Below are 13,751 nucleotides of genomic sequence, written 5' to 3' on the forward strand. Positions count from 1 at the left end.
AAATCCCAAAGATTTTTTTTTTTGCAGGAATAAAAAAACTCATCCTAAAATGTATATGGAAACTCAAGGAACTTCAAATAGCCAAAACAGCTTTGGAAAAAAAAAAAAAAAAACCAGCAGTCAAACATCCTGATTTTAAAATTTACAACAAAGCTACGGTAAACAAAACAGTGTGGTATTAAGACAAACCCATAGACCGGTAGAATAGAATAGAGAGCCTCGAGATAAACCTTTATATATATAGGGTCAAGTGATTTTTACAAGGATGCTAAGACCAATGATGAAAGGACAGTCTGTTTAATAAATGATGCTGGCAAAACTGGATATTCACATGCAAAGAATTAAGTTGAACTTTTACCCAGCACTATACACAAACACTATATACAAACATTAGCTCAAAATTGATGAGGGTCTTAAGTGTAATACCTAAAATGATAAAACTCTTAGAATAAAACAAAGGACAAAAGCTTCATGATGTTGAAATTGGCAGTGAGTTTTTGGATATTGCACAAAGGTACAGGTAATGAAAGAAAAAAATTGTACAAATTAAAAATTTTGTGCATCAAATCAAAACCACAATGAGGTACCATTTCATGCCAGTCAGAATGGCTGCTATCCAAAAGTCTACAAGCAATAAATGCTGGAAAGGGTGTGGAGAAAAGGGAACCCTATTACACTGTTGGTGGGAATGCAAACTAGTACAGCCACTATGGAGAACAGTGTGGAGATTTCTTAAAAAACTGGAAATAGAACTGCCATATGACCCAGCAATCCCACTGCTGGGCATACACACCGAGGAAACCAGAATTGAAAGAGACACATGTACCCCAATGTTCATCACAGTGCTGTTTATAATAGCCAGGACATGGAAGCAACCTAGATGTCCATCAGCAGATGAATGGATAACAAAGCTGTGGTACATATACACAATGGAGTATTACTCAGCCTTTAAAAAGAATACATTTGAATCAGTTCTAATGAAGTGGATGAAACTGGAGTCTATTATACAGAGTGAAGTAAGCCAGAAAGAAAGACACCAATACAGTATACTAACGCATATATATGGAATTTAGAAAGATGGTAACGATAACCCTGTATGCAAGACAGCAAAAGAGACACAGATGTATAGAACAGTCTTTTGGAGTCTGTGGGAGAGGGAGAGGGTGGGATGATTTGGGAGAATGGCATTGAAACATGTATAATATCATGTGAAACGAATTGTCAGTCCAGGTTCGATGCATGATACAAGATGCTCAGGGCTGGTGCACTGGGATGACCCAGAGGGATGGTACGGGGAGGGAGATGGGAGGGGGGTTCAGGATGGGGAACACATGTATACCCATGGTGGATTCATGTTGATGCATGGCAAAACCAATACAATATTGTAAAGTTATTAGCCTCCAATTAAATAAATTTATATTAAAAAAATTTGTGCATCAAATATTCTACCTGGAGAATAAAAAGGCAACCCATAGAATATGAGGACATACTTGCAAATCATATATCTGTAAGGGATTAATATCCAGAATATATAGAGGATTCATAAACACAATAACTACAAAACCACCCAACTAAAAAATGCATAAAGGACTTGAACAGACATTTTTTTCAAAGAAGATTTATCAATGGCCAATAAACACATAAAAAGGTGTGCAATGTCACTAAATATTAGATAAATACAAATCAAAACTACAGTGAGGTACCATTTCACACCCATTAGGCTGGTTACTTTTTAAAAAAAGAAACATAAAAGCCCCACAAAATCTCCAGAACCAGAAGACAAATGATGATGATGATGTGAAGATATTGGAGACCTTGTGCATTTAAGTGAGTGAGAGAAAGTCGCTCAGTCATGTCTGACTCTTTGCAAGTCCATGGCCTATACAGTCCATGGAATTCTCCAGGCCAGAATACTGGAGTGGCTAGCCTTTCCCTTCTCCAGGGGATCTTCCTGACCCAGAGATCAAACCCAGGTCTCCTGCATTGCAGGGTGAATCTTTACCAGCTGAGCCACAAGGGAAGCCCAAGAATACTGGGGTGGGTAGCCTATCCCTTCTCCACCAGATCGTCCCGACCCAGGAATCCAACCGGGGTCTCCTGCATTGCAGGCAGATTCTTTACCAACTGAACTATCAGGAAAGTTGGTGGCAAGGTAAAATGGTATATCCATTGTGGAAACCAGTATGGCCGTTCCTCAAAAAATTATATGGTCCAGCAGTTCCTCAAGAGTTGAGATATTTGTACCCCTGTTTTCATAGCAACATTATTCATAATAGCTAAAATATGGAAGTAAACCAAGGGTCCATCAACAGATGAATGGATAAAAAATGTGGTATACACCCCATTTGAAGTAAGAGAATTCTACAATATGGATGAACTTTGATGACATTTTGCTAATCAAATGTTAGTCACAAAAAGATATATGATTTCATTTATATGAGGTACTGAGAGTAATCAAAAAAGAGTATAGTGGTTGTTTCCAGAGTCTGGGGGAGGAGGGAATAGGGAGTTATTGTTTAATTGGTATAGATTTTTCAGGTTTACAAGATGAAAAAAATTATAGGGGATGGATGGTGGTAATGGTTGTGTAACAATGTGAATGTATTGCTATTTAATACCACTGAGCTATACATTTAAAAATGGTTAAAATGGTAAATTTTATATGTATTTTGTCTCTGGTAACTCTGTGGCTTGGCATAGCACTGATCTCAGCCCAGTTAACAGCACAACTTTTTTATTTTTTTAAATTTTTAACTGCTAGGTTTTCATTGCTGTGCAGGCTTTTCTCTAGTTGCAGAGAGTGGGAGCTACTCTCCAGTTGGAGTGTGCAGGCTTCTCATTGCAGTGGCTTCTCTTGTTATGGAGCACAGACTCTAGAACATGAGGACTTCAGCAGTTTCGGCTCATGGGCTCAATTGTTGGAGCTCCTAGACTCTAGAGCACGGGCTCACTAACTGTGACACATGGGCTTAGTTGCTCTGCAGCATCTGGGATCTTAGTTCAGGGATCTAACCTATGTCTCCTGCATTGGCAGGCTAGTTCTTTACCAAAGAACCACCAAGAAATCCCAACATCACAATTTTTGGTACCACTATACTGAGCGACTTCGCTTTCACTTTTCACTTTGATTCGTTGGAGAAGGAAATGGCAACCCACTCCAGTGTTCTTGCCTGGAGAATTCCAGGGACGGGGGAGCCTGGTGGGCTGCCGTCTGTGGAGTTGCACAGAGTCGGACACGACTGAAGCGACTTAGCAGCAGCATACTGAGCTAGGAAATGTACAATAATTTTCTTTCCTATACTTCATTTTGTTTTTCTGAGGTAAAATTATATTTTTACTGATTTGTTTACTCTTCTGTGTACCTAATGCTTTTTTTAAATGCTGCAGTTTGTTCAGTATCTGGAAGTATTTTTTTCAGAATGTTCACACATATCCAAAAAAATTGTTGGAGGATCTGGAGATCTTCTCTCCAGTCAGCTTTAAACTAGTTACTCTCTAAGCTTGATGCATAGTTTGTTGATCAGGGTTTTACTTTGCCACTTTGTTGTGTTGGATGTCCTGTTTCCTGAACTGTGAGTCCTTTTATTGTTTTACTCCTTATTTTGATGAAATATGTCCTTTAACAATTTCCATAGAAAGGTTGTGTCTTTTTTCACTTCATGTAAATTTATAACTATTTATTCTAATGATATTAATGGTTTGGCAATAGAAAACATTTTTCCTATGCATTTTTAAAAGTATTGTTTTCATTATGTCTGATGCCATTTTTGGTCCACTTGGTGTTTATATTATTTTGTTCTTTGGAAACTTTAATGTTTATCTCAAGTGTTTTGAAATTTCATATGTTCACCCATCATCCTTTTTTCTTTCATTATGGTACAAATTTGATAAGCCTTTGTAATCTTAGATATTTATGTTTGGGGGAAGTTTTCTTGTTTTATTTCTTTGGTAAATTTTCACTTTTATTTTCTTCTCTGTTCTCTCTCTTTTTTTTTTTTTTTTTTGGAAACTCCTATTGATGACAGCTACTTTCTGCATCAACTTCTCTGATTGTATGGCATTTTCTTTCTTGCCTTCCATCTTTTTGTCTTTTCATTCGGTCTTTCAAAAAAGATTTTCTAAACTTAATTACTTATTTTAGTTGCCATATATTTATTTTGAATTGCTCTTTAGTTTTTTATTTGTTCTTCAGTTGTTTTCAGTTTTTTTTTTTGTTCTTGTTTAATGTATATAATAATATATCATATCTCCAGGAATATTGAATATATATATCATATATATTTATTTTGTTTCTGGCAAAGTCTCTGATGTCTCCTAGCCTCTTTCTTTATTCTCTTGTTTATTTTAATCTGTGTAATGTAAAGGATGTCTACACCTTGAATGTTCATTCATGTTAAAAATTAAAGCACAAAAAAGATGATCAAAAACCCTATGTTTGTACAGGGACAGGTTGTGCAGTGCAGCATACCACAGGGTACATTCCTATTTCATCTATCTATTCCCCCTAGTACTCCTAAAATTTATTGATGTTTATGGTACTAGAAAATAAAAATATGAAATTTAAAAAATATTGTTACTTAAAATATATAAATATTTTCCTGAAAAATAACTATTTGCAAACAAAAAGAAATTTATTTAGAATAAATTGTTCTACACTTTTGCTTATCTTTTTAATGTCTAGTTAAGCAGAAGGAAACTAGATTCTTGTGTTTCTGCGTTCAGTCTGTTGTGATATATTTTGATTGAAATATATAAAGAATACCCAGCTTCAACCAGTACTTTAATAATCTCAGATAATTATGATATTCTTTTTATGACATCAAAATTAGACTTGTGGAAATTTTCTTAAAGCTTTGTTGCAATGTGGAATCTGACATCATATCACTGAACATTTTGTACTCTGCGGTTCATTAAAATCTGCTGGTCAGGCTTGCACTTTGTTTGGATCTTTTATCCGTATGTGATTTTATAACATTGTTCATTAGTCATTTAGAGTATATTTGTTCTATATATTCAATATATAGAATATATACAAGTCACATAGATCCTCCAAGTTTTGCCATGTTTCATATTACAAATCAGGTAATCACATTCATTAGTATTAGCATTTATCTCATGAATAGTAGATACAAGTTATCCTAAGATTTAAATTTTTCTTGAATTTTATTCCTGGCAACAAACACTGTTTGATTGTTTACTTTAATGTGACGTACTCATTTTGTCATTTTTGAAGAAAATACATTCTGAATACTCGGGTCTAAATATTCATAGTTTGACAGTCATTCTTTAAAAATAAAAATGATGTTCCATGAAAAAAAATTTGGCCAAGTTCATCTTACAACTAAATCACAGACCCAAGTGTTTTTGGTGTGCAGCAGCAGTACTTTATGCATGCTTGGTATTTCATTACACAGACTATTCAAAAGACATATACTCAAGGGTTGACATTTAGTAAAATTAATTTTACTGCTGGTGTATGCCAGTGGAGAATACAGTGACTGGTTCAATGTCAGTGCCTTGATTTGTGTTAAAATGTCAGCTTTTTTACTCATTACTGCTTCGTACCAAGAATTTTAACCTCACATGCCTCCTAAAAGTGTCTTGGAGGCCCCATATGTCTGTGAACCAACTTGGAGAACTGCTGACATGGATTATGTTGTGAAGGTTGCTTCATGGATTACTGTGCTGTATGACATGCTCAGTCTACTTGGCAATTTTTTAGACTTCAGCATAGGAAAATCAGATGCTGAGGTGACTTATTCTTTGGTAGGAAGGATGCTCTCAAAGTTTTTGAGGCTGATAATTTTCTTCAAAAAGGAATCTCCTAGATTCCAGCTGGGGTTGGTGGAGTGATGAGTGGTTCCTCTGGCTGCTAGCATTCTGGGAGCCAGGCAGAGAGATAAATGAGGATCACTTTATTCAGTTTATGGACCTTTACTAAATTTTTCTGTTTTCTTTCAGTAACTCTTACCTGCCCTTTGCCATTCCTGGTGTTAACAAGTCCATAGACAGTCTCCAGTTCAAAGACTTGGCCTTTGGCCTAAGCAGTAGAGGAAAGAATAGGTACCTGTTGTGTGAGTTGGGGAAAGAGTATTTAGATTTCTCAGCAGTATTCATTCTTTATTTTTACCTTTTATGTATTGAATATTGTACTGAATTTCTCCAAATACCAGATCTGTTAACTTCTCTGGGAAAATTGATTCTCTTTTCCTTGCACTCCCCTGTTCAAATGTTTAGTTATCACTTCCTCCACACTGTGAAGTTAATTTCTATTCCTCCAGCTACTTTGCGTCTACAAATTTGTTGACATCTCTTTGACAGTTAGTATGCTTTGATGCTTTCTTGGTCTTTATGAGCGGAAATTGTTTTATTTCCTTGCCCTCATTTTAGTAGTGTTTTTGGAGAGCAGGGAAATACATGTATGTGATTAATACACCATGATCACTTTCACAGACTTGAATCAATCATTCTAGTGACTAAAAGTTGGACCTAGATTTGAAATTTCACCACTTACTGTGGTTTTGCCTTGGGTTTTCTATTGATGCTTAACCCCCACAGTCTTTATTCTCATTTGTAGAAATGGAGTTTATAATATCTAATAATGAAGATTAAATGAGACAGTGAATGTAAAGTTCTTAATATACTACTTCATGCATCGTAAAGTCTCAATAATTTCTAATTGTTTTAAACTGTTAAGCTTGCCTCTTTATTACTGAGGTTTTATTATATTCTTTCCTCCCCAAAAAAACATTTGAAATAATCAAAATACTTCATTTGTATATTATTTAATATTACTTGGTTTGACAATGGAAGGGTTACCATGACTCCAAATATAAAATCATAGTTTCATAATGTTTTACCTAAGTACCTGTTTTTAATATGTGTGTATAAAATACTGTGGATGAGACTTATTCAAATTCAAGGTGTGCTTTACTAGTTTTCTAGTAATTACAATTATGGTTCACACTTAGAAGAATCTAAGGAAAGCAGGTATTGTTATAACTGGGTAACTGTTTCATATCCTTGCTTCAAAAACTTTTGGTACACTGAAATTCTTATGAGTTTTTTAAAAAACAATTTTTGAAATCCTGTTTTTAGTTTAAGAGTTATTCTAAAACATACTTTAAGAAATTGTTTTTTCTCTTTCTTTGGAATACTAGGCAGCACACAAGTTCTTTTTATCTAGAAAGTTTAATAAAAGTAGCAGTTTTGAATATAAACATAATTTGAATGTAAGCTTAGTTTTGAATATAAAAGAAAAATGTTATTAATCATTTCAGGAAATTGCAAGATCTAATTTGGCTGAAGGAGAAACAGAAACATCAAATTCAGAAAGGTAAATATAAGGAAAAGCTGAATCTCTTGAAATTTGTGTATATAAAATGATATTTGAGCTGTATATTATTTCAGTTATTTGGGAAAGGGCTATTTAAATTTTATATATGGTGTTCCTTTTAGTAATGACTTTCAATTAAAATCAAATTTTGAAATTTTAATACAACAGAAATGTACTACAGATCCTTAGTTTTGAAGCCTTTTAAATATGTAGAATACATTTTATAAGTTGTTAATTTTTTAGAGTACAAGTAAATAAAATGGTAATGGATTGTAATTGCCTCTGTTAAATGAAAATAGTTACAAGATGCTGCAGGTTATAAGATGGTGACAATTATTGCAAATAGTTTTAAAATCTTATTTTTAAAGTATTTTTTAAAAGCTATAAGTTACTTGTGTGGTAGGATCTCAACATAAAAGTTTCAAAATTCAACGTGTTTTTTTTTTTTAATTTAATTCTTGAGTAGAACACTTAGAACACGAGATTTCACTATTTTTTAGCAAAAGAGAATCCAATATTCTAATTAGAACTTTATTCCAGTTAAAGATGATTTTGTCTTTTAATTACTTTCCCCATTTCTGTCTTTATGCTGTGTGTTTTACCATAGTCTGCTTGTTAACTTGATGAGATTAATCAATCTATTGCCTCTAAAAAGAAAATTATGGAATAAGACCTTTTGACGATGTTTCTTAGACTTGACCAGGACAATTATCTAGCCCTTTCTTTATCTAGTATTTTTCCTAGAATTTTAGATGAAAAAAGTTAACAAAATTCAACTAAGGACTTAGGAGAAAGACTAGACACATCTATATTATTTAACATTTTCTGTAAATTATAATTAGTTCAATAAGATCTGAACAAAAATAAGAATTTTACAAATTTAAATGAGGGAACTATTATAACTTTTTGAGATAATGTAATTGACCTGTAAGACCCAAGAAAATGAGCAAAGTATGACTGAAATTAACCAAAGTATTAATTAAGGCAGCAGAACCATTCTTATATACCCATAACATGTCATTACAAAATCTAATGCATAACATAGTTAATTCACAATAATAACAATGAGAAATGTGCAATTTAGAAGATTTTAAAGAAAAAATTTACTGAGATACAAAATAATTTATTAGTAACTTACGTGATAGGTCATTTTTTCCAAATTATGGTTAATGAGCACTTAATTGAAAATCCAAATTGGATTTGATTTGGAAATTAGTGGTGTTTCAAGTAGGATTCATATTTTTCTATTTATTAATACCACAATTTAAAAAATCATAGCTGTGTTAGATATTAGATTGTTTCTGTATTCACTATTTTAAACACTGTTTTAATGAGCATCCGTGTACAAATATCTTTTACTTCTTCAAACTACTAATTTAGGGAGAAGAACAGTAGAATGTAGGTGATTTAACCTATTAGATAATGAAGTACAATGTTAATTTCTAATTGTTAAAACTGGATGGTATTGGCTTGTAATAGTCTAAAGACACATCAGAACAAATTAAATAGCAGAGAAACAGCCTTACAAATATAATTTAGTAAATAATAAATGACTATTTGATAACATTGCTTTGATATATGGGTACTTCATTACAAAAAAGTCTAAATTCCAGGTGGATTAATGTAAGAAATAAGATAAATGTAATCATTAAAATTCTTTTTGGTAAAATAAGCATTGTTACATCTATATAAGTGACCTGAGATCATCTTGGAAATCTGTTTCTAAGGCTTGCAGACATTGAAAACAAACTATGGTTACCAAAAGGGAAAGAGGGTGGAGGAAGGATAAATTAGGAGTTTGGGATTAACATATATATGTGTTATTATATATAAAATAGATAAACAGCAGGGTTCTACTATATAGCATAGGAAATTATATTCACTGAATAGTTTCTGTTAATACATCAGAGTTTCTGTTAACACATCAGCGTAACACATCTTACTTACGTATGTCTGTATACATACACAGACACGTATACACGTAAACTTACAGGTATTCAAGTTTTATGCTTACATATTTCTTAGACATGTGTTCATGTTTTTCTAAGTTAGGCTGTTATGAAATTAGTAAAATCTTTGTGAATGCTTACTTGCTTTTGCTTAGGAAAAACATGCTAATCCTAAGAGGACATGTAAATCAAAGAAAAATAAAATAGGATTTTTCCCACATACATTCATTCCTTATTTAAAGTACTCTTATGAGCTAATAAGCACACTCACATTTTAACTAAAATCAAGCAAGAGTATGAACAGGTAAAGTAATGATAACGAGGATCAAAACTAATGAGTTAACTCCTCAGGACTCCTTTGAATATGTGACTATGGAGTTTCTCACTCTGCTGCCTAAGAAAATGGCCACTTCCTAAATTGTAACATCATGGCAAGGACTGGGGACTTTGATTTTTTTTCTTTTTTGGGTGGGCAAGTGTGCCTTTTTTTCTTTTTCAGAAAATGTCTTTACTTTGAAAGTAAGTATTCAAATACATTGTATTATGAAGAAATAGATAATAAGTAGCTTTATTTTTTCAGTAAACAAGATGAAGCTTCTTCAGAGGAAATAAAAAATGGATGTGATGTGCATTTATTTGAAGGCTCATCAACAACAAAAAGTGAAGAAGACATATCCGTTTCAGATAAAGAAAATGATAACTGTCTTGAAGATCAGGAAACTGGCTCAAAGAATATCTTCAGTTATGATTCAACTATTGATGCAGATAAAGTGGAAAAGGAAAAACAAGTAGAGCACATATGTCAGGAAACAGAGTTGAAGATGTGCCAAAGTTCAGAAAACCTCATTGCATGTGATCAGATTGAGGATCGCAATGCTGGTGAAGCTAGATTTTCTTCCAAGAATATTAAAGATTTGCGGTTAACATCTGGTGATGTTAGTATTGATCAGTTTTTGAGAAAAAGAGATGAACGTGAATCTGTTAGTTCTGATGTTAGTGAGCAAGGCAGTGTTCATTTGGAACCTTTGACTCCATCAGAAGTGCTTGAGTTTGAAGCCACAGAGATTCTTCAGAAGGGTAGTGGTGATCCTTCAGCCAAGACTGATGCTGTAGTGTCTGATCAAACAGATAACGTTCCTGGAGAAAATAGTCTTAGCACAACAGAGACAACAGGAGACCTGGTAGATGAAAAAGAAAGAAGTTGAAATTAACTAGGCATTCTAAGTTTTAGTGTACCAATAGTAAGACCATTTGGAACAGTGCTATCAGGTGACCTCAGTGGTGTTGTTGCAGAGCGCAGACATAGAAAAATGTAAGGGAGGCCATTCATATATTTTACCTGTATGTTGAGCCTAGGTTATTAAATCAATCCATCATTAATAGCATGACTAGGTATGAATTTCCAAGAAGTTTTTAAAACATGAGTAAGATTTAATGAAAGTTAAGTTGGCAATGAAAAAGTCATTTCGCAGTTTTCAAGGACATGGAACTTGGTGATCAATATGAATTGATTATTAGAATATTAGTTATGTTAATGAAGCTTTTGAAATTTCCATCAGTCCTAAGCTAAAAGTCCTTATTACCTGTACATCCTTTTCAATTAACTTAAAGGAAGAAATTTGGAAACCACATGCCTTTTGGGAATAATTGATTTAAAATAATAGCTGATTGGCGTTGTTAATGAGAGCTTCATTTTGAGTATGATTCTGGTAAATGGAGCATGTTTAGAATGCTAAATTAGTTGATCTAATGAGAATTTGGATGAACGTAAACTTAATTTTGAATATAATATAACATTCCAGACTGCCAGAAGCATGTGAACAGAATATTTGAATCTGTGTACCTCCATACAAGTGTTAGCCTGCCAGGCTGTAAGCTTACCTTAATTAAACTTTCAGTGAAAGTGAAATTATTAAAATAAAAATTTATATTTGTGCTTTTTGTCAGTGTGTACGCTGTGCAGAAATCCCTTGATAAACTAGTTGTATAAAGTAGAAATCCATTGTTGAAAATCCTGTAGCTATTATGCTTTTAATATTGTTTTAATGATCTTCTTTAGAAATAGAACCATAAACATGGTCTGGAAACCAAACCAAAGTACAGATTAATGTAGATATTTGTAAAGCAGTAAACTGGCATGAATTCAGCCATGTTTAAGTGACTTTTTCTGTAATTGTAAAATAGAAACTTCAAATGGGACCTAAAGCAGGATGTAAAAAATTGGTTTGGGATATTTAGCCTAATTTATCCTTAAGATGGCTGCTAAATTGATTTTTTCAGTTTTTTTATCATATAGAAAATAATAGATACAGAAATGAATAATATGAATAAGAGTAGTTTGCTTTGAAGTACTAATAAACTTTTATTTAAAATGCTACATTTTTACTTCTTAAAATGTGCTTTGAATTCTTAAATTTTGTTTCACTGTTAAATGTTTTAAATGGGTATTAAAATTATGCTGTATATAGTAGTTTTTTTGAGTAAATATTTGCAATAAAAATCTGTCCCTGAATAATTTTATTTTTCAGAAAGCTGCTTGAGTCAGATTACCTTTGGCGCCTCTAGAAATTGTATATTGTTCAAGGAAATTTCATGTTAAAGCTACCGGTAGATTGCATTCTGTTTTCTTTAATTGATGCATGATTTATTTTAAATTGACACTTAAAGTACAGAGGGGAAACTGCTAATATTTACAGAGAATAGATTTACTTTACAAATTCTTCTACTTCAAGAGAATTATAATTTAAAATAGTTTTCTATCTGCTCAGTAAATTAAAGAGGCTAAATGGGCAAAATAAATTATTGACTTATTTTCTTGAATATTTTTTGGGGTGGGGGTAAATATTTTTATAGTTCCTGCTCCTAATAAAAAGTGGGGAAATAAAGACTTATTAACTGTCATCCTTCACCTTGTTGAAACATAAATCTATAGCACAGAAGATTTTTGGAGTAACATATTCCTTAGGAGAGCAAGAAGATGAGAAAGTCTATGTAAGGACCATTTTCTGAATCTGATTCAAATAACTGCCAAGCCTGCTGCCTAATGCTGCAAAAACCTGGAGCACTGTGCCAAAGTAGGTCTGTAAATGATACGGTAATTCCTTGTGAACTCTGAGTAGTTCCTCCTCCTGATTAGATACCAGTTTTGCTTATAGTAGTGAAAGTACCTAATCAATGAATTGTTCATACCTATCCACTATGAGAAAAAGAACCTGTACCAGACTATAAATTCTTCACTGAGAAAATCTAGCAATGAGAAAAAAAACAAACAGTAGTTTAAATAAATATTGTACTTGGTAACATAATTGGTTTATGTTTTCACAAAATCTCATTTCTCATTGGGAACAAACAATTCAGATATGCAAACCAAACCTTTGAGAAGTAGTGCCTTAGCACAGTGGTCAGTAGACTTCTGTGTAGAATCAGATAGTGAATAATTGTTGACCATGTGGTCACAATTATCCAACTCTTCCTTGTAGCTTAAGAGTACCTGTAGACAGTATGTAAATGATGGCCAGTTTGTGTTCCAGCAAAACTTTGTTTACAAAAACAGAATGTTGGTTGGGGGTTGACCAGTGGACTGTATTTTGCATTTATGTGCTTTAGAGTGCTATTTTGTCTGGGAAAATGGTGTTCAGGGACTGAAATTTTCTTTGCCAGTAATTAATTTAACACTAGTTCACTGTGAGAATTATAGTTTATAATAATAATATTTCACAAGCCAATACCATATAGAATAATGTCTGTTAATAAGCTAATAAAGAAATAACATGCTTCAAACCAATAATGGTTGATTACACTATTGTTCCAGGCAAAGAAGAGATGAAAGAAGTAAAGTCCAAATCTAGTTGAGGTATTACTCTCTCTGAATTGGTTGTCTGAAGAGTCAGTCCTTCCAACTAAAAGCTGGATATCAGTTGACAGCTTAGGTCCCTTGCTGCTGGGGTACATAGTTTGGGGATGACAGCACGCATGTTGGTAGGCAAGCTTTGCTGCCTCAGATGTTATAACTGCAGGGGCCATTGCATGACTTGCACCACTGCCTACCAGGAGGAGCCTTGTCAAGGCAGGAACAGATGTCCCTTCTCTTCCTGAGACTGCTGCACAGTTTAACACTGCTGAGGACCAAGAGTGGCCTGACCACGGCAGGAACAAGTGTCTCAAGATCTTCAGAGAGCTGTTTTCAGCAAAGAGTAGCCTTGCCCAGGCTAAACACTCTCTGTAAGTCCTCACAGATTCTTGGTGGTTGAAGTTTAAATGTCCATCGCTTGATAGTTGCTCTTCCATATGTTTGTATTGATTAGTACCCCCAGAGGCACCCCGAGTGAGTGAGCTACTGAATACTTACCTACAACAGCAGATGTCAATCACATCATCCCGGCATACCTTCCTTAGTGTAAACAAATTCACCCTTAGATCAAAACAACTTCACTTAAGTCATAAACAAGTGGATTTGAAATAATAAC

General features: G+C 33.5%; 1 protein-coding gene across 8 annotated transcripts in view; it reads left to right on the forward strand.

The window, feature by feature from the left end:
* Positions 1–12,084, forward strand: part of ZNF280D (zinc finger protein 280D) — a 129,652-nt gene extending 117,568 nt beyond the window's left edge. For all 8 annotated transcript variants that reach the window (XM_010809306.4, XM_059890843.1, XM_002690858.7 and 5 more), the window contains 2 exons: positions 7,281–7,336; positions 9,866–12,084. In XM_010809306.4, coding sequence (XP_010807608.2) covers positions 7,281–7,336; positions 9,866–10,490 — 681 coding nt within the window. In that variant the 3' untranslated portion in view covers positions 10,491–12,084. The remainder of the gene's footprint in view (positions 1–7,280; positions 7,337–9,865) is intronic.
* The last annotated feature ends 1,667 nt before the right edge of the window (positions 12,085–13,751 follow it).

Source organism: Bos taurus, chromosome 10 (genome assembly GCF_002263795.3).
Source record: "Bos taurus isolate L1 Dominette 01449 registration number 42190680 breed Hereford chromosome 10, ARS-UCD2.0, whole genome shotgun sequence".
NCBI lineage: Eukaryota > Metazoa > Chordata > Mammalia > Artiodactyla > Bovidae > Bos > Bos taurus.